This window comes from Coregonus lavaretus (genome assembly GCF_964263955.1).
Source record: "Coregonus lavaretus genome assembly, chromosome: 9".
NCBI classification, from domain to species: domain Eukaryota; kingdom Metazoa; phylum Chordata; class Actinopteri; order Salmoniformes; family Salmonidae; genus Coregonus; species Coregonus lavaretus.
In genome coordinates, this window is record NC_139996.1 from 15,328,236 (window position 1) to 15,348,322 (window position 20,087).

The following is a 20,087-nucleotide window of genomic DNA, read 5'->3' on the forward strand; positions in this document are numbered from 1 at the left end:
AAGATGTGTAATCATTGTCACATCAAGGATCCATCCATCCATCAACATTCGTCCCATCAGAAGTTCACCCTTACTGCATCCTCACTCCTTCACCCCGTCCTAACCTGTGTGGTTCTCTGTCTTGTTTTTATACTATAAAAATGTGTACTACTTGAAAAGGCTGATGCTCAAGATAGTTCAGGGCCTCATTCAGTGTACATGTGTGAGTTGTGTTGAATGTTCAAACAACATAATTTCACCATGTTCCACATACTGTATTCCCTATACTGCCATTCCCTTCCTGTGTAAACTGTAATGCCCCATGGTAAGGCCAAGACTGCAGGGAGCACTCTAATAACAGAGCAGGTTCCAAATGATAGCAACCTTAATTGTTCCATCTGTCTCTGTATCAGGCACTGTGCTACAGTGTTGTTCCCTGCCTCCCCTCCACAGAAAGAAGCTGTACTCTCAGAGTGAGGAGGATGAAGAGGAGACAGAGACCGCAGTGAGGGCGTGGCCTAGCCAGTCCAGCATCCCGAGTGGAGACGATGGGTGAATACAGATACCTCCACATCACCACTGTTAGCTAGCTACATATGAATATTGCACAAAATGTGTTGGTCGGTGGGTGTCGACAATGTGGTCAGAATGACTGAAATTCGGACACAATAAAAGTGCAGAGATAAAATGTGTGTGTGGGAGACATTTTCACTGCTTTTATTCACACCAACACTAGGACTGTGTGTTGTTATATTCACTTCAAAAGAACATTGATGTGTGGTTTCAGAGAAATGTTTGGTGTGTGTGTGTGTGTGTGTGTGTGTGTGTGTGTTAATTACCCATGGATGTTTTGTGTTTGAAGGCTAAAGGAGCGCCCTGCGTCGTCCGCTAGCCAGACCAGCTACGTGGTGAATGAGCGCCTACAGGAGCTGGTCAAGATGTTTAAGGAGAGGACAGAAAGGGCCAAAGAGAAACTCATAGACCCAGATCACTCTGATGATGACAGTCCCACTGCCTGTGAGTAACACATAATACAGTTACACTCAGGTCTGGTCATGTGCTCAATGTCCAATGTACACATGCCACACATACAGTTACAAACACACATGGCTTACAGACAATGGGCCTGATTTTGACAATGCTAGCAACAGTGGAGCAATAAAAATTAAACATTTAAAAAACAAATACATCCAATACTTGCAGTGAAATCTGCTTAGAAAACTGCACACTATTAGAATGCAACACAGTAGATACAATTCAGTCCCTTGTGTATCAGTTGTCTTGAATTACGAAGCAACCTCATTCGCTCCATGGCTAAGAAAGACACCTGTTGTGAAGGGTTACAGTTAGGTGCAAAAACTCAACGTAAAGTTGCTGCCCACTTTTTGGAAGCGAACCACTCTATTTCGGCCCTTCGCTATTTCGGCATCTAATACGTCACCCTTCCTAGGAGAGGGGGTGACCTTGACAATTTATTGTTAAAGCGAGAGGCCGCCTGGATCTTTAATTTAAAGACCCTTGCTCCCTTCGGTCTCAACGTAGAGTTTGATCTGAAGCCATTCTTGTGATTGTGTTTTTGCTATCCATTGTAAATAATGTTTGTAGGCGTATATAGCCAAATTGTATCTATGATCTTATGTTAACCATTCATGCTTTTTAATATGTTCTGTTTATATCTCTAAATCAACCAATGAAATCAAGCAACAGCTGGCCATGATTACAGACACCTGTGTGTGTCCTTTAAAACTATACTGAACAAAAATATAAACGCAACATGCAACAATTTGAACGATTATACTGAGTTACAGTTCATATAAGGAAATCAGTAAATGTAAATAAATTCATTAGACCCTAATCCATGGATTTCACATGACTGAGAAGGGGCACAGCCATGGGTGGGCCTGGGAGGGCATAGGCCCACCCACTTGGGAGCAAGGCCCACCCACTGGGGAGCCAGGCCCAGCCAATCAGAATGAGTTTTTCCCCACAAAAGGGCTGTATTACAGACAGAAATACTCCTCAATTTCATCAGCTATCCGGGTGGCTGGTCTCAGAAGATCCTGCAGGTGAAGAAGCCGGAATTGAAGGTCCTGGGCTGGCGTGGTTACACGTGATCTGCAGTTGTGAGACTGGTTGGACGTACTGCCAAACTCTCTGAAACGACATTGGAGGCGGCTTATGGTAGAGAAATTAACATTAAAGTATCTGGCAACAACTCTAGTGGACATTCCTGCAGTCAGCATGCCAATTGCACGCTCCCTCAAAACTTGAGACATCTGTGGCATTGTGTTGTGTGACAAAACTGTACATTTTAGAGTGGCCTTTTATTGTCCCCAGCTCAAGGTGCACATGTGTAATGATCATGCTGTTTAATCAGCTTCTTGATATGCCACACCTGTCAGGTGGATGGATTATCTTGGCAAAGGAGAAATGCTCACTAACAGGGATGTAAACAAATGTGTGCACAAAATTTGAGAGAAATAAGATTTCTGTGTGTATGGAACATTTCTGGGATCTTTTATTTCAGCCCATGAAACATGGGACCAACACTTTACATGTTGCATTTATATTTTTGTTCAGTATATATAAACTAGTGACCCACAGTGTTTGTCATTATACCCTGATGAAGACATTATTGCCTCTGAGCTCCTAGAGTGTGAGTCTCTCCTTTTCTTTTTCAAGTGAAGGGTTACAGTACCTTTTATTTCCAGGTGCAAACGCACAGCCAAACATAGCAAAGCTCAGACCCTCCGCTCACACACAGGTGAGCTGCATCAGCACAGCTGTGACCAACGACCTCTTTAACCTGACCTTTCACCTCTGACCTGTGACTCTCCTCTCTGCTCTCTCACCTGCAGCCCCTGCCAGAGCTCCAACACCTCCTCCTCCTGCGCCTCCAGAGGAGCCGAAGGAGGAGGAGAGGGAGATGGAGGAGCAACAACAGCAACCCAAGTCTAGACTGTGCTGCAAGGTGACGCCTCCTCGCTGGATCAGAGCCCTGCTGCACTACCGCTTCCCCGCTAGCATCGACCCCTTCACCAGTGAGCTCCCCCTCCGCCTAGCATACACTAGCTCCTCCTCTTCTACTCCTCTCGCTTCCTCCTCCCTGCTTCTATTCTTGTAGTACTCCCTCCTCCTTCTCTACAACTTTTTCTACTCCAACTTTGTCATCTCCTGATGGTTGTCACTAGTTACCACAGCCACAAAGTCAACATTGGCTAAATCATAAAAATTCCTGAAAACAAAAATGTAGGATTAGACATAAGGTTAGCAGTGTGGTTAAGGTTAGGTTTAAAATCAGATTTTAAGAAGATGAAAATGTATGCACTCATTAACTGTGAGTCGCTGTGGATAAGAGCGTCTGCTAAATGACTAAAAATGTAAAATGTAAATGTAAGATAAATTGTAGTAATAGGTGGGGTTTAGCCATAAGTATGACTTTGTGGCTGTGGTAACTAGTGACGACCTCCTGCTTTGATCTGAATGTTAGTTTGGCTTTCAGTGATCTAATTTGTTGATCTTTGTCATACCTGGTCTTTCTTTTGATGTATGGGGATGATGCAGTAGGGCTGTACAGCCTTGCAGGGTGTTGACACTGGTTCTCTCTCTAGATCTGGTCTATGTGCTGTGGCTGTTTTTCGTCACCTTGGCGTGGAACTGGAACATGTGGCTTATCCCGGTGCGCTGGGCCTTCCCCTACCAGACCCCCAGTAACATCTACCTGTGGCTGCTCACCGACTATCTGTGTGACCTCATCTACATCTTGGACATCCTGGTCTTCCAGCCCCGTCTGCAGTTTGTCCGCGGTGGAGACATAGTGGTGAGATTGAGACCACAATTGTGAAATGTCACTATTTTGACATATTCTAATGAGACCATGTTGCTAGAACAAGGGGTTATGTCTCAAATTGATTTTCCAGATACAACACACATAGAAATACACGTGTCAAAATCATTGATGTATGTGTTTTTTTTGTTCCCATTGCAGTTTGACAAAAAGGACATGAGAGTGAATTACATGAAAACCTTCCGGTTCAAGGTGGGTTTTCACTTGAAAATGATTTTGCAGTGTTCACTACTGAATGACTACTCAGTGGCCTTCTAGTTACAATGTCCACCCTGAGATTGGAAGGTTGTGAGTTCAATCCCTGGCTGAGTCATACCAAAGACTGTAAAAATGGGACCTGATGCGTCTCCGCTTGGCACTCAGCATTAAGGAGATAGATTTGGGGTAAGGCCCTGTGATAGACTAGTGTCCTGTCCAGGGGGTGTACTTGTACATCAAGCTGCCTCACGCTACAGAAACAGGCCTGCCTGTCTTGCTCGCACAAGCTAAGGCTCGTGCATGGCTACTTACTGAATAGCCTTGAGTAAGATAATGTTTTCCAGCCATGTGATGCTTACATTTACATTTAAGTCATTTAGCAGACGCTCTTATCCAGAGCGACTTACAAATAGGTGCATTCACCCTATAGCCAGTGGGTTGTTTTTTTTTTGGGGGGGGGGTGGGGCTAGACGGATTACTTCCTCCTCCTATCCCAGGTATTCCTTAAAGAGGTGGGGTTTCAAATGTCTCCGGAAGGTGGTGAGTGACTCCGCTGTCCTGGCGTCGTGAGGGAGCTTGTTCCACCATTGGGGTGCCAGAGCAGTGAACAGTTTTGACTGGGCTGAGCGGGAACTATGCTTCCGCAGAGGAAGGGGAGCCAGCAGGCCAGAGGTGGATGAACGCAATGCCCTCGTTTGGGTGTAGGGACTGATCAGAGCCTGAAGGTACGGAGGTGCCGTTCCCCTCACTGCTCCATAGGCAAGCACCATGGTCTTGTAACGGATGCGAGCTTCAACTGGAAGCCAGTGGAGTGTGCGGAGGAGGGGGGGTGACGTGAGAGAACTTGGGAAGGTTGAACACCAGACGGGCTGCGGCATTCTGGATGAGTTGTAGGGGTTTAATGGCACAGGCAGGGAGCCCAGCCAACAGCGAGTTGCAGTAATCCAGACGGGAGATGACAAGTGCCTGGATTAGGACCTGTGCCGCTTCCTGTGTAAGGCAGGGTCGTACTCTCCGAATGTTGTAGAGCATGAACCTGCAGGATCGGGTCACCGCCTTGATGTTAGCGGAGAACGACAGGGTGTTGTCCAGGGTCACGCCAAGGCTCTTCGCACTCTGGGAGGAGGACACAACGGAGTTGTCAACCGTGATGGCGAGATCATGGAACGGGCAGTCCTTCCCCGGGAGGAAGAGCAGCTCCGTCTTGCCAGGGTTCAGCTTGAGGTGGTGATCCGTCATCCATACTGATATGTCGGCCAGACATGCAGAGATGCGATTCGCCACCTGGTTATCAGAAGGGGGAAAGGAGAAGATTAGTTGTGTATCGTCAGCGTAGCAATGATAGGAGAGGCCATGTGAGGATATGACAGAGCCAAGTGACTTGGTGTATAGGGAGAAAAGGAGAGGGCCTAGAACTGAGCCCTGGGGGACACCAGTGGTGAGAGCACGTGGTGCGGAGACAGCTTCTCGCCACGCCACTTGGTAGGAGCGACCGGTCAGGTAGGACGCAATCCAGGAGTGAGCCGCGCCGGAGATGCCCAGCTCGGAGAGGGTGGAGAGGAGGATCTGATGGTTCACAGTATCAAAGGCAGCAGACAGGTCTAGAAGGACAAGAGCAGAGGAGAGAGAGTTAGCTTTAGCAGTGCGGAGAGCCTCCGTGACACAGAGAAGAGCAGTCTCAGTTGAATGACCAGTCCTGAAACCTGACTGGTTTGGATCAAGAAGGTCATTCTGAGAGAGATAGCAAGAGAGTTGGCTAAAGACGGCACGCTCAATAGTTTTGGAAAGAAAAGAAAGAAGGGATACTGGTCTGTAGTTGTTGACATCAGTGGGATCGAGTGTTGGTTTTTTGAGAAGGGGTGCAACTCTCGCTCTCTTGAAGACGGAAGGGACATGGCCAGCGGTCAAGGATGAGTTGATCAGCGAGGTGAGGTAGGGGAGAAGGTCACCGGAGATGGTCTGGAGAAGAGAGGAGGGGATGGGGTCAAGCGGGCAGGTTGTTGGGCGGCCTGCAGTCACTAGTCGCAAGATTTTATCTGGAGAGAGAGGGGAGAAAGAAGTCAAAGCATAGGGTAGGGCAGTGTGAGCAGGACCAGCAGTGTCATTAGACTTAACAAACGAGGATCGGATGTCGTCAACCTTCTTTTCAAAGTGGTTGACGAAGTCATCCACAGAGAGGGAGGAGGGGGGGGGGGGGGGGGGGGGGAGATTCAGCAGTGAGGAGAATGTGGCAAAGAGCTTCCTAGGGTTAGAGGCAGATGCTTGGAATTTAGAGTGGTAGAAAGTGGCCTTAGCAGCAGAAACAGATGAAGAAAATGTAGAGAGGAGGGAGTGAAAAGATGCCAGGTCGGCAGGGAGTTTAGTTTTCTTCCATTTCCGCTCAGCTGCCCGGAGCTCTGTTCTGTGAGCTCGCAATGAGTCATCAAGCCACGGAGCTGGAGGGGAGGACCGAGCCGGCCGGGAGGATAGGGGACACAGGGAGTCAAAGGATGCAGAAAGGGAGGAGAGGAGGGTTGAGGAGGCAGAATCAGGAGATTGGAGGGAGAAGGATTGAGCAGAGGGAAGAGATGATAGGATGGAAGAGGAGAGAGTAGTGGGAGAGAGAGAGCGAAGGTTGCGGCGGCGCGTTACCATCTGTGTAGGGGCAGAGTGAGTAGTGTTGGAGGAGAGCGAGAGAGAAAAGGATACAAAGTAGTGGTCGGAGACATGGAGGGGAGTTGCAGTGAGATTAGTAGAAGAGCAACATCTAGTAAAGATGAAGTCAAGCGTATTGCCTGCCTTGTGAGTAGGGGGGGACGGTGAGAGGGTGAGGTCAAAAGAGGAGAGGAGTGGAAAGAAGGAGGCAGAGAGAAATGAGTCAAATGTAGACGTAGGGAGGTTGAAATCCCCCAAAACTGTGAAGGGTGAGCCATCCTCAGGAAAGGAACTTATCAAGGCGTCAAGCTCATTGATGAACTCTCCAAGGGAACCTGGAGGGCGATAGATGACAAGGATATTAAGCTTAAATGGGCTAGTGACTGTGACAGCGTGGAATTCAAATGAGGAGATAGACAGATGGGTTAGGGGAAAAATTGAGAATGACCACTTGGGAGAGATGAGGATTCCTGTGCCACCACCCCTCTGACCAGATGCTCTCGGGGTATGCGAGAACACATGGTCAGACGAGGAGAGAGCAGTAGGAGTAGCAGTGTTTTCAGTGGTAATCCATGTTTCCGTCAGCGCCAGGAAGTCGAGGGACTGGAGGGTAGCATAGGCTGGGATGAAGTCAGCCTTGTTGGCGGCAGAACGGCAGTTCCAGAGGCTGCCTGAGACCTGGAACTCCAGGTGTGTGGTGCGTGCAGGGACCACCAGGTTAGAGAGGCAGCAGCCACGCGGTGTGAGGCGTTTGTGTAGCCTGTGCGGAGAGGAGAGAACAGGGATAGGCAGAGGCATAGTTGACAGGCTGCAGCAGATGGCTACAATAATGCAGAGGAGATCGGAATGAAATGAACTAAACATCTGGGAAAGGAGAGAGCAGGCCTCCCTCACCAAAAAAAATATAACTCTCCCAACTTCCACCTCAGAAACTATAATTGTTTCACTGAACCACCCGAATAAAACTCTCCCAGCTTCCACTTTAGAAATTAGAATTGTTGTAAACTACAGCAGACTGTTATCAGTAGCTGTAATTAAGTACAGCAGCTACCAACCACCTAACGTTAATGCCTCGGATAATGAGGTTAGAAAAACAGCTGAATGGTGGCGGCTAGCTGGCTCAATCACAGGTACTCTTAAGCATGAAATAACATTGGAAACAACTAACCACAGTTGCTAAAAGTTACCAGTAGCTACCCGCTAGCTAGCTAGCTAGCTTTGTTGGTCCAAGTAGTGGGTAAGCTAGCCTCGTGCTTCGCCGGGGTCCGCCGAATACAATACTTACCTACAATAATTACCTACAATAACCTACAATAACTACCTGAGTAAGCTACCTATAATACCTAACTACAATACCTACCTACAATCTAAATACATGGTTTAAGCTTTACTCAACACCATATAAGAAGCCAAGCTTACCTTTCATAACGCAGCAATGATTAAACGTTGGGTAGCTAGCACAAAGATATTGTATTTAGCTACCACAGTACAGCCAGCTGGTAGTGTTGGCTAGCTAGCAATGGCTGCTGTGTTGACTTTGTTTGAAAAACGGCGTCGCTGCGAACGAATGGAGCTGGCTAGTTTATTTGTGTCAGTTTATGCTGTGTCAGTTTATTTACAGACCATGTCTGTGTTGACTGTGTTTCTCTGGGTTTCTCTGGGTTTCTCTGGGTTACAGATGGATGTCATCAGTCTTGTTCCACTGGAGTTGTTCTATTTTAAAACTGGGATCAACCCACTCCTCCGCTTCCCACGACTACTAAAGGTAAGGCTCACCTGCCACCTGTGTGGTCTACCTGGGTTGATTGTGATATAGAGCTGAGATGATGAACTGAAAATTATCGGCAACAACCATACTGATCACTTATCGCAGGCATTTTGCCGATATCGTTCATTACGATAAGTAGCCTATACTAGAAAAAGTTTGAAATGAAATAAGTTCACTAATATGGGTGATTGTTAATGGGTACAATTGATGGCTACAACTAGTAGTAGTAGTTTAAAGGATAATACAAATAACTTATGCACTTTAATGTTATAAACGTATTTTCATTATCGTATCAATTCAGGCAATTTATTGCGATATGGATTTTTGTCCATATCTCCGAGCTCTACTGTGAAACATACAATCATGTTATTCACACTGCAATGAAAATATGTCATCTTTCCTCCATTCTCCAGATAATGTCTTTCTTTGAGTTCAATGACCGTCTTGAGGGCATCCTGACCAAAGCCTACGTTTACAGGTGAGCACAATCAACTTGTTCAATTTTTTGTACAGTATTTTATCTGCATCACCATGCTCAGGTCACAATGAATAGGATTATATGGACAGGGGGACCTGATCCTAGATAAGCACTCCTATTCTGAGACTCAGGCCCTGGTCTTTCTGAGAGACGTGAGGGGCAGCTCAGTATGTATATCCCACTCTCTCCTTCTGTGTGGTTTGATCAGAGTGATCCGGACCACCACCTACCTGCTGTACTGCCTGCACTGTAACGCCTGTCTGTACTACTGGGGCTCTGCGTATGAAGGTCTGGGCTCCACGCAGTGGGTCTATGACGGACAGGGCAACAGGTGTGAGGATTCACCTTCATTAACCTGATAATCATCAATATCATCATAATCATACCTTCACACTATCATAATTGAATTGTCCCTGTAATCATGTTTTTCAGTTACATCCGCTGCTACTACTTTGCTGTGAAGACCCTAATCACCATTGGTGGGCTGCCAGACCCCACAACGCTCTTTGAAATCATCTTTCAGCTCATCAACTACTTTGTTGGAGTGTTTGCCTTTTCCATCATGATTGGACAGGTTGGTTACCACATCACCAATAGCTGTGTTTGAGAGAGTGTAGAATGTAAAATATGATAGTGTGTTTATGGATGAAATATCTAGATGTGTTGATATTTGTTGATTGATAGGACTACTACTTGTTATCTAGCTCTGAATCCTTATCTGAACATTTGTGCTATTATAAGCTAATTATACTGTTGGCTGTTGTGATTGGTGTCAACTCCTGATTGGCCAATGACCGTCTCTTGCAGATGAGAGACGTGGTTGGTGCAGCCACAGCAGGACAGACGTACTACAGAGCATGCATGGACAACACTGTCAAATACATGGCCTCCTACCGTATCCCTAAAGACGTGCAGAACCGGGTCAAAACCTGGTACAACTACACCTGGCAGTCCCAGGGCATGCTGGGTAGGCACATGTCATTTTGTGCTGTGTAGTGTTGTTGTGTTGTGTTGCATTTTGTTGCATTGTGTTGTGTTTACTCTCTATTTGTGTCTGTCTCTATACAGATGAACAGGAGCTTCTGGTCCAGCTCCCAGACAAGATGAGGCTGGACATCGCTGTGGATGTCAACTATGACATTGTCAGTAAAGTGTCTCTCTTCCAGGTGCGTAAGTCTTAGGGCCTCTTCAGGCTGTCTCAGCCCACAGAAGATTTGACGAGCTCTATCTCTCTGTATTTCTCACTCAGCCCTACTTCTCCCTCTCAGGGTTGCGATAGACAGATGATCTTTGACATGCTGAAGAGACTGAGGTCTGTTGTTTACCTCCCAGGGGACTATGTCTGCAAAAAGGTAAAGGGTAAAGCAAGATGCGGTAGCTGTGCCACCTCTCTAGCTTGTTTGTGTCTGCGTGTGTGCATACGTGTGTGTGCGAGCGTGCTTCTCTGTTTGAATATATTTAATGTGCAGTTTGTATGCACTCTGCGCCTTCTTTGTGTAAGGTAAACTGTTAAGAGCAGGAGATGTCCAGTTGTCTGACTGTCGCTCTGTGTTTCAGGGCGAGGTTGGACGGGAAATGTACATCATCAAGGCCGGGGAGGTGCAGGTGGTGGGCGGGCCAGACGGGAAGACTGTGTTTGTCACGCTGAGGGCGGGGTCAGTGTTTGGGGAAATCAGGTGAGGTCAGGTCTGACGTATGCTCTTTGTTTCACAGAAGCAAGCACACATTTTCTTCAGGAAATGTACTTTTTCTAGTTGGATTTCTTCTCTTTGGGTTGAAAGCTTGCTGGCAGTGGGTGGAGGGAACAGGAGAACAGCGAACGTGGTGGCTCATGGCTTCGCCAACCTGTTCATCCTGGACAAGAAGGACCTCAATGAGATTCTAGTGCATTACCCCGAGTCCCAGAAGCTGCTCCGCAAGAAGGCCAGGTTAGAGAGGGGAATAAAGACTACTATTAATTTCTGGGTGTCTCGAAGTTCACAATTTTTAGAGTGTATAAGAATTTGTGATTATTTGATGTTTCCGGCAACAGGAAGATGCTCACGAAAGACAAGAAGCCTCCAGAGCCTCCGAAGGAGCCGGCCCAGGTGATCCCTCCTCGAACGGTGACGCCCAAGCTACTCAAAGCTGCTCTGGAGATGGCGCATCAGAAAACAGGCCTCAAAGGGACCCTCACCAAGTTTAAGGAGAAGATCAACAAATCCAGCGTTTCTCTACAGGTATGGCATTTGCTGTACAAAAACACCCACATTATCTACACACAAACAGTGAGCTAACCTCCCCGTTTTCCCACAGCCCTCCTCCCCTCCCCTGTCCCCAGTCTCCAGTCTGGACCCAGAGCTCGAGGCTAACGCCATGTCACCAACCTTAGACAGCTCCACACTGCTCCACCCCGTCTCCCATTGTCACCGAGATGAGACACTCTCCAGGGAGCAGGACCAAGTGGAGGGAGAAGAGGCAGGAGAAAGTGGGAAGAGGAAGGAAAAGAGAAAGCCATGAGTTGTCTCCAAAAGCTGTCTTCATGTGGAGAAAGGGATGCACTTGGTTGTCCCTCTGTACTCTGCTGCAGAGAGGGAGACCAGAGAGAAGAGCCATGGTTCCTAAAGATCATCCAATTATGTCTCAGGAGTCACAGTTCCTGTTCCTTTATACCCATAGACTCTTCTTTTAGCTATGATTTTAGATTTTAATCATTTAGCAGACGCTCTTATCCAGGGCGACTTACAGTTAGTGAGTGCATACATTTTCATATTGGCCCCCCGTGGGAAACGAACCCACAACCCTGGCGTTGCAAGCGCCATGCTCTACCAACTGAGCTACAGGGGGCTCTTGATACTTGTGAAGTACACTGAGTATACCAAACATTAGGAACACCTTCCTAATATTGAGTTCACCCCCCCCCCCTTTTGCCCTCAGAACAGCCTCAATTCGTCAGGGCATGGACTCTACAAGGTGTCGAAAGCATTCCACAGGGATGCTGGCCCATGTTGACTCCAATGCTTCCCACAGTTGTTTAGTTGTCCTAAACCCTAGTTTTTTCATTTTATTCCTTTTTATATATATTCATTCAGCGAAGGGAAAAATGTGAATGGGAAATAATATAAAAATGTTGGAATCTGAGAAAAGATTTTGAAATGTTTACGTTTTGTAAAGATGACCAGTTATTTATAGTTTAGTTCAATGGAATGTTATTATTGCCTTATTTTTCATGGCCCTTGAGATAGTGTTTAGTGTTTCTGGGGTGAATGGGTCGAGGATGTATATATTTTTCATCTGAAATGTTGAAAAGTGTACACTTTTAATAAAGGTCAGCTTGTCAATGTACATATTGTTTTGTTTGCAGAAAGGTAGAAGTGCAGCTAATCATTTAATCAAGACTGGTAAACTGTCAATCATGAGTTCACCATGCCAGACAATCAAATATTTACTTTTAATAGGCAGCTAGCTATAGCTTACAAAATAATTTTGAAGTTAGCTGAACAAATGACAATAGTTACAACAGCTTTTGACATGATGGGTGTTTAAACATTTTTTTTTTTTTTTTTTTACTAACTTAACAGATCAGAAGACGACTCATGTCCACAATTTATACATGTATAGTACATGTTTTTAAGTTAAGAGGTTTTGTTATCTGTTTCATATACTTTTTTTTACCATACTGTTAACCAAATGCTGTTTTCAAAAGTTTGTAAATACATTGTACATGGGGGGAGGTGTATTTTACGAGTTTTTACAGGGTAATACTTCATCCCTTGTATGTAGTTTTTCAGGAAGCAATGCAAGGTTTAACATAATTGTATAGATCCTAAATTCACCAATGGAATACATAGGGTCTAACAACCAGCTACCGAAACTGCCAGACAATCTGTAGATTGTATGTGAATATTGTTATGTTGGTTGTTGACTACCTTCTTTGTGTATATGGTATGTATGGTGTAGGTGACAAAAGCTGGCATGCAAAAGATGCTGAGAAAAAAAAAGTGTGATTCACCTGCTTTTAATAGATGGGTTAGCTGGCAACTTCACGAAAACGATGTTCACGCTTCAATTGGGCAGAAGTCCATGAGTTGTTGTGATTCTGGATCGCCAGGTATCTACCAACAATGACAATAAACTGCCATGTGTGTATCGCAAGTGACTCGTTTCAGCTAGTTTAATCTTGTTCTTGATGCCATGTCTCGTTTTGAGGTGTTTTGACTGATTTCATGTCAATGCTAATATGGCTCAAATTCGCTACTTAGTTAACCAACAACAGTTAAGATGTATTTGAGAGACAACAAGTGCTCATTGTGCAAATGTATGTATGTTTTCAATTAACATTAATGACAAAATATAGTTTACGTGTCGTCAACAATCTAAGCCAACCCCATCTGTTTTGCCCCATAGTTGCGCAGGCGTCGGTTTTGTTGCTAAACAACCAACCCGTCTATATGGAGCAAATCTGAATGCATTGATGTCACCATGATAATGTTTGATGTTTTTGTGGATTCTGTTTAATTATCTCCTGCCCATGATATGAGACAACCTACACATGGCCACGTTCATGTAAAGTGGCACAGTTTACGTCGTTACTTAGCAACCCACTACTACTTTTACAACTACTAGTCTTGGCACAAATAATAATAATAAAAACTAGTCTTAGCACCTGTAACTCGTCATGGATGATTTTAAAGTGACATTTGATTTGTTTTATCCACTAACGTTTGAAGAATGGTGCCAACAAGAAGAGGAGGATATGAGAGAAATGAAACAAGAAGAGCAAGAGGACCAGCAACCTGAGCCTAGCGATAACGTTAGACATGCAGAAATCAGTAGCGCTGAGACGACATAGAAAATGAGAGCAATGAAAAAGTTACATCAAGACTAACCAACTGGGCAGTGAAGTGCTTTCTGGAATGGCTGTCAGAAAAGGGGATAAACCTCGATCTGGCAACTGTTTCAAAACAGGATATGGGTAATATTCTCCGGAGTTTCTACGCCACCGCAAGGACTGCTAAAGGAGTCCGATATGGAGTCAGCAGCTTTGGTGGACTGCGGGCAGGCCTAAACCGCCACTTAAATGAGCCCCTACTGAGCCGGTCTTGGTGCCTGATTAGAGATACTGACTTCCTGAACTCAAACAACGTCTTTGCTGGTATCATAAACTCGCGGAGAAGGGAGGGCAGGGACAGAACCAGCTACTACCCAGCTAATAACACAGCAGGACCTACAAATCCTCCGCGAGTCCGAATCCTTGAGCCCCGCCACCCCTAGAGGATTACTGAATAAGGTGTGGTTTGATTTGCAGTTGCACTTTGGCGGAAGAGACAACGAAGGAAATCGCAAACTGAAGCCAGACTCATTCGTAATTAAAGAGGACAAAAATTGACTCGCAAACAAATCAGTTTGAATTTATACACCCGTTTACCTTAATTTCTACAATTTCCAGTTTAGTAAAACTGATTAGAATTAGCATACTACTGAATAGTACTGATATTGTATCATATAGCCTAATAGCACTCACAGCTTTCCAAGAAAACGAACATTAAGACATTGATGTTCTGTTTACATATTTTAGAGGCTATTCATACTGAAAATGTATATTAAACCTGTATAAACGGTAGGCCTATTTATAATTATATGACAATATTTTAGGTTGACAATTCTATTAAACAATTTCTGGTATATCACATGCGTTACTTTTATTTTCCTGAATAAGTAAAATCAGGATAATGCTTTTACTGCAAACGTGCATGAAGATTTCAGAATTCAGATATGACTTCATTGTTTTTTCCACTATCCACTTCTTCTTCAGTGGGGGTTATCGGCGGTTGGCATCCAACGTTATGGTGCATTTCAGCCACCTACTGCACTGGAGTGTGGGCCAGAGACCGGGATAAACTAAATCCTCCCTGCCAGTCCTGTTGCTCTTAAAAAAGATAACAAAATATTTGAGACTATATCTAATGACGTTCTACTCAATATACTCTTTAAACTAATTTCCTGTATCCCCTTCTCCCTCATACTAGATTTCATCCTCTCTCTTTCCCTCTGATACTGCCCACACTGTAGCAATACATGCTCCAAGGTCTCTGTTTCCTGATAATAATCACACTTCCCTATTGGATGCTTTCCTATCACATTTAATGTATTTTTCAACTGGCTGTGTCCCACCCTTAATCTGGTAAAAAACAACTTTCCTCTGTACTTGAAATAAATGCCTTCCCTTATTATCTCTATTCCACTGATCCTGCCATCTCTGCACCATCACTGTATATACAGTGAGGGGAAAAAGTATTTGATCCCCTGCTGATTTTGTACGTTTGCCCACTGACAAATAAATTATCAGTCTATAATTTTAATGGTAGGTTTATTTGAACAGTGAGAGACAGAATAACAACAAAAAAATCCAGAAAAAGACATGTCAAAAATGTTATAAATTGATTTGCATTTTAATGAGGGAAATAAGTATTTGACCCCCTCTCAATCAGAAAGATTTCTGGCTCCCAAGTGTCTTTTATAGAGGTAACGAGCTGAGATTAGGAGCACACTCTTAAAGGGAGTGCTCCTAATCTCAGTTTGTTACCTGTATAAAAGACACCTGTCTACAGAAGCAATCAATCAATCAGATTCCAAACTCCACCATGGCCAAGACCAAAGAGCTCTCTAAGGATGTCAGGGACAAGATTGTAGACCTACACAAGGCTGGAATGGGCTACAAGACCATCGCCAAGCAGCTTGGTGAGAAGGTGACAACAGTTGGTGCGATTATTCGCAAATGGAAGAAACAAAAAAGAACTGTCAATCTCCATGCAAGATCTCACCTCGTGGAGTTGCAATGATCATGAGAACGGTGAGGAATCAGCCCAGAACTACACGGGAGGATCTTGTCAATGATCTCAAGGCAGCTGGGACCATAGTCACCAAGAAAACAATTGGTAACACACTACGCCGTGAAGGACTGAAATCCTGCAGCGCCCGCAAGGTCCCCCTGCTCAAGAAAGCACATATACAGGCCTGTCTGAAGTTTGCCAATGAACATCTGAATGATTCAGAGGAGAACTGGGTGAAAGTGTTGTGGTCAGATGAGACCAAAATCGAGCTCTTTGGCATCAACTCAACTCGCCGTGTTTGGAGGAGGAGGAATGCTGCCTATGACCCCAAGAGCACCATCCCCACCGTCAAACATGGAGGTGGAAACATTATGCTTTGGGGGTGTTTTTCTGCTAAGGGGAAAGGACAACTTCCCCGCATCAAAGGGACGATGGACGGGGCCATGTACCGTCAAATCTTGGGTGAGAACCTCCTTCACTCAGCCAGGGCATTGAAAATGGGCCGTGGATGGGTATTCCAGCATGATAATGACCCAAAACACACGGCCAAGGCAACAAAGGAGTGGCTCAAGAAGAAGCACATTAAGGTCCTGGAGTGGCCTAGCCAGTCTCCAGACCTTAATCCCATAGAAAATCTGACTTGGAGAAGATCTGCAAAGAGGAGTGGGACAAAATCCCTCCTGAGAAGTGTGCAAACCTGGTGGCCAACTACAAGAAACGTCTGACCTCTGTGATTGCCAACAAGGGTTTTGCCACCAAGTACTCAGTCATGTTTTGCAGAGGGGTCAAATACTTATTTCCCTCATTAAAATGCAAATCAATTTATAACATTTTTTACATGCGTTTTTCTGGATTTTTTTGTTGTTATTCTGTCTCTCACTGTTCAAATAAACCTACCATTAAAATTATAGACTGATCATGTCTTTGTCAGTGGGCAAACGTACAAAATCAGCAGGGGATCAAATACTTGTTTCCCTCACTGTATCAGTCTTTTTGCCTCTGCCTTGCTCATTGAAACTTCAACATCCCCACTACTAAGTGCTTGTTTAGCCTGTTCATCTACTGCCTTGTTCCCCTCCACCCCCACATGGGCTGGGACCCAAGTAAATCTTATCTGAATACCCATCTGTTTAATCCTGCCATGGGTTTGTAGCACCTCATGAAGCAGGTCTTGTCTACTACATGGGCTAAAGGACTGGAGACTCATTAACACTGCACATGATTCAGAGCAAATAACTACTCTGTCTTGTTTGACTTCCTCCACCCACTGCAAGGCCAACAGTATGGCCATCAGCTCTGCCGTATATACAGCCAGATGATCTGTAATATGTTTTCTGACTTCCACCCCACATTCCTGCACTACAAATGCTGACCCAGTACGTCCTGTCCTTGGATCTTTTGAACCATCTGTGTAAATGGCCACAAAATCCTGATACACCATTTCCAGACGTCTCTTAAAGAAATCAGATGGATCAACACCCTTCCTATCTTTCTGTAGTCTCTCCAACACTTCTAGATCAACTACTGGAGGCGGGAGTAGCCATGGTGGATTTACAGGAATAACTACTGTTGGACTAAACTCCCTTCCATACAGTCCCATCTCCTTCGCCTGGGTATTACCCACCCACCCAAAGCTCGTGTTCTGTCTTCGCTCATGTTCCCAGCATGCCTGTAAAATCCCAGTAATTGACCCAATAATTAATTGCCAGCTGCTGTCTCCTAATCTGCAATGGCATATCCCCCATCTCCACCTGTAATGTAGCCACTGGGGACGTCCGAAACGCCCCACTACATATTCTGAGTCCTTGCCCCTGTATGACATCTAGCCTTTCCAGTGAGGTCCGGACTGCCGATCCATATGCTATACAGATCGGATCAATGCAACATACATGGTCTTCAATGAGGAACGCCCAGCCCCCCACAACTTCCCCGTCAGACAGCGCATCACATTTAGCACCTTCTTACACTTTCCCACCACTCTCTCAATGTGTTCTGCCCAGGTCAGTCTAGTGTCAAAGTATACTCCAAGGAACCTGAAGGCCCCCACCCTCTCCAAGTTTCTCCCATATAACCTCAAGCATACCTCATCTCCCACCTTCCTCCTGGTAAAGAACACTGTTTGAGTTTTCTCTACAGATAACCTGAATCCCCACATTAATGCCCACCGCTCTACCTCATCAATTGCTTCCTGTACCTTCCTGACGATGTATGGCACATTTCTTCCCCTCTTCCATAAGGCCCCATCATCTGCAAATAACGACCTCCCTATATCCGGCTGTACCTGAGTGTAAACATCATTGATCATGAGAACAACAAAGGACTAATCACGTTCCCCTGTAGTGTACAGTTACCCACCAAGTATCTGCCTGATAAAGACTTCCCCATCCTCACCTGGATAGACCTTCCAAACAGGAAATCCTTTATCCAGTTATACCGTCTTCCTCCTACCCCCATAATATCAAGCTTGATTAACAACCCCTCCTTCCACATCATATCATACGCCTTCTCCACATCAAAAAAGACAGCTACAACAGTCTCCTTGTTCACCTGAGCCTTCCTGACTTCTGCTTCTAAGCAGAGCACTGGATCCATAGTTCCCCTACCCTTCCTGAACCCACTCTGATGTGGGCGATACTAGCCCTCTGCTCTCCAGGAAGTAAGTTAGCCTCTCCGTAATCATGCGTTCCATAATCTTACATACATGTGATGTTAAAGCTATTGGCCGATAGCTTGTTGGCTTCGTTGGATCCTTCCTGGGCTTCCGGATTGGTACCACTACTGCCTCCTTCCAACTGCCTGGTAGTTTCCCCTCCTCCCACACTCTGTTGTACAACACCAATACCTTACCAAATCAAATCAAATCAAATTTTATTGGCCACATGCGCCGAATACAACAGGTGCAGACATTACAGTGAAATGCTTACAGCCCTTAATCAACAGTGCATTTATTTTTAACAAAAAAGTAAAAATAAAACATCAACAAAAAAAGTGTTGAGAAAAAAAGAGCAGAAGTAAAATAAAATAACAGTAGGGAGGCTATATATACAGGGGGGTACCGGTGCAGAGTCAATGTGCGGGGGGCACCGGCTAGTTGAGGTAGTTGAAGTAATATGTACATGTGGGCAGAGTTAAAGTGGCTATGCATAAATAATTAACAGAGTAGCAGCAGCGTAAAAGGATGGGGTGGGGGGGCAGTGCAAATAGTCCGGGTAGCCATGATTAGCTGTTCAGGAGTCTTATGGCTTGGGGGTAGAAGCTGTTGAGAAGTCTTTTGGACCTAGACTTGGCACTCCGGTACCGCTTGCCATGCGGTAGCAGAGAGAACAGTCTATGACTAGGGTGGCTGGAGTCTTTGACAATTTTGAGGGCTTTCCTCTGACACCGCCTGGTATAGAGGTCCTGGATGGCAGGAAGCTTGGCCCCAGTGATGTACTGGGCCGTACGCACTACCCTCTGTATCCAGTGCCTCATCACTAAGATGAGCCAACATAACATAGCACACCTCATCTTTCCCAGGTGAAGTTAACCCACCCTTACCTATTGCTCTTTTCACCTCTGCCCTGGTAAATAGTGCACTCAACGCATCATTTACATCCTCCCTCCTATCCAGCACTCCAGGATGCTCCTCTCTCGTGTTCTCTCTCCCCCTCTGCCCCTCCTCTGACATGTTTGCGGAGCTATGCACTTGGACAAATGCTTTGGCCATCATCTCTGCTTTCTCCTCATCTGTTACTGCCACATCCTCCCCACTCGTCAACACTGGATAATCCCACTCTCTTCTGACCCCACTCATCCTCTTAATCATCCCCCACACTTCTCCCACAGGTGTCGCCCTTCCAATGGTGTCACAGAACCGATGCCAACATTACCTCTTTGCCTGACGGCTAGTTCTCCTCACCATGGTCTGGGCCTGCTTATACTGAATCAGATATTGGAAGTTATGTGTCCTTTTCAGTACTCTAAATGCCCTGTTCCTACTCCTCACCATTGCCCCACATTCCTCCGTCCACTATGGGACTGCTTTCCTCCTCCTCCTCCCTGAACTCTTAGGTATAGCCTCAGTAGCTGCCCCCACTAACGCTGTTCTCACCCAGTTATTCATACTATCCACATCCCCTCTCATATCCACCAAGCCATGACCTGCTCCTGAAACTGATTCCACTTTGCCCTTCCAAACACCCACCTGCATACTCCATCTCCACTATCCACTGGCTAGCCACTGAGTTTTTAAACTACGGCGCGCGACATGGTTCAATGCGCCAATAAATCAGCACAATCTACTTTTTAGGTTTTTCAAATTGCCTTGTATTGAAGCTAAAATTAACAAGGTTTCCATCCAACCCTTTTATGCGAGTAAAGTACTTGTCGGAT

The 20,087-nt window shown here is 45.4% G+C and overlaps 1 protein-coding gene across 1 annotated transcript in view; it reads left to right on the plus strand.

Moving 5' to 3' along the window:
* Positions 1-11,403, plus strand: part of LOC311134873 (uncharacterized protein) — a gene marked incomplete at both ends in the record, with an annotated part of 51,704 nt that extends 40,301 nt beyond the window's left edge. The window contains 16 exons of the mRNA XM_084168644.1: positions 433-531; positions 842-996; positions 2,838-3,020; positions 3,591-3,799; positions 3,968-4,018; positions 8,337-8,423; positions 8,840-8,904; positions 9,113-9,235; positions 9,337-9,478; positions 9,712-9,871; positions 9,973-10,070; positions 10,173-10,256; positions 10,462-10,580; positions 10,686-10,832; positions 10,937-11,123; positions 11,200-11,403. Coding sequence (XP_084024770.1) covers positions 433-531; positions 842-996; positions 2,838-3,020; positions 3,591-3,799; positions 3,968-4,018; positions 8,337-8,423; positions 8,840-8,904; positions 9,113-9,235; positions 9,337-9,478; positions 9,712-9,871; positions 9,973-10,070; positions 10,173-10,256; positions 10,462-10,580; positions 10,686-10,832; positions 10,937-11,123; positions 11,200-11,403 — 2,113 coding nt within the window. The remainder of the gene's footprint in view (positions 1-432; positions 532-841; positions 997-2,837; positions 3,021-3,590; positions 3,800-3,967; positions 4,019-8,336; positions 8,424-8,839; positions 8,905-9,112; positions 9,236-9,336; positions 9,479-9,711; positions 9,872-9,972; positions 10,071-10,172; positions 10,257-10,461; positions 10,581-10,685; positions 10,833-10,936; positions 11,124-11,199) is intronic.
* Positions 11,404-20,087: the final 8,684 nt, after the last annotated feature.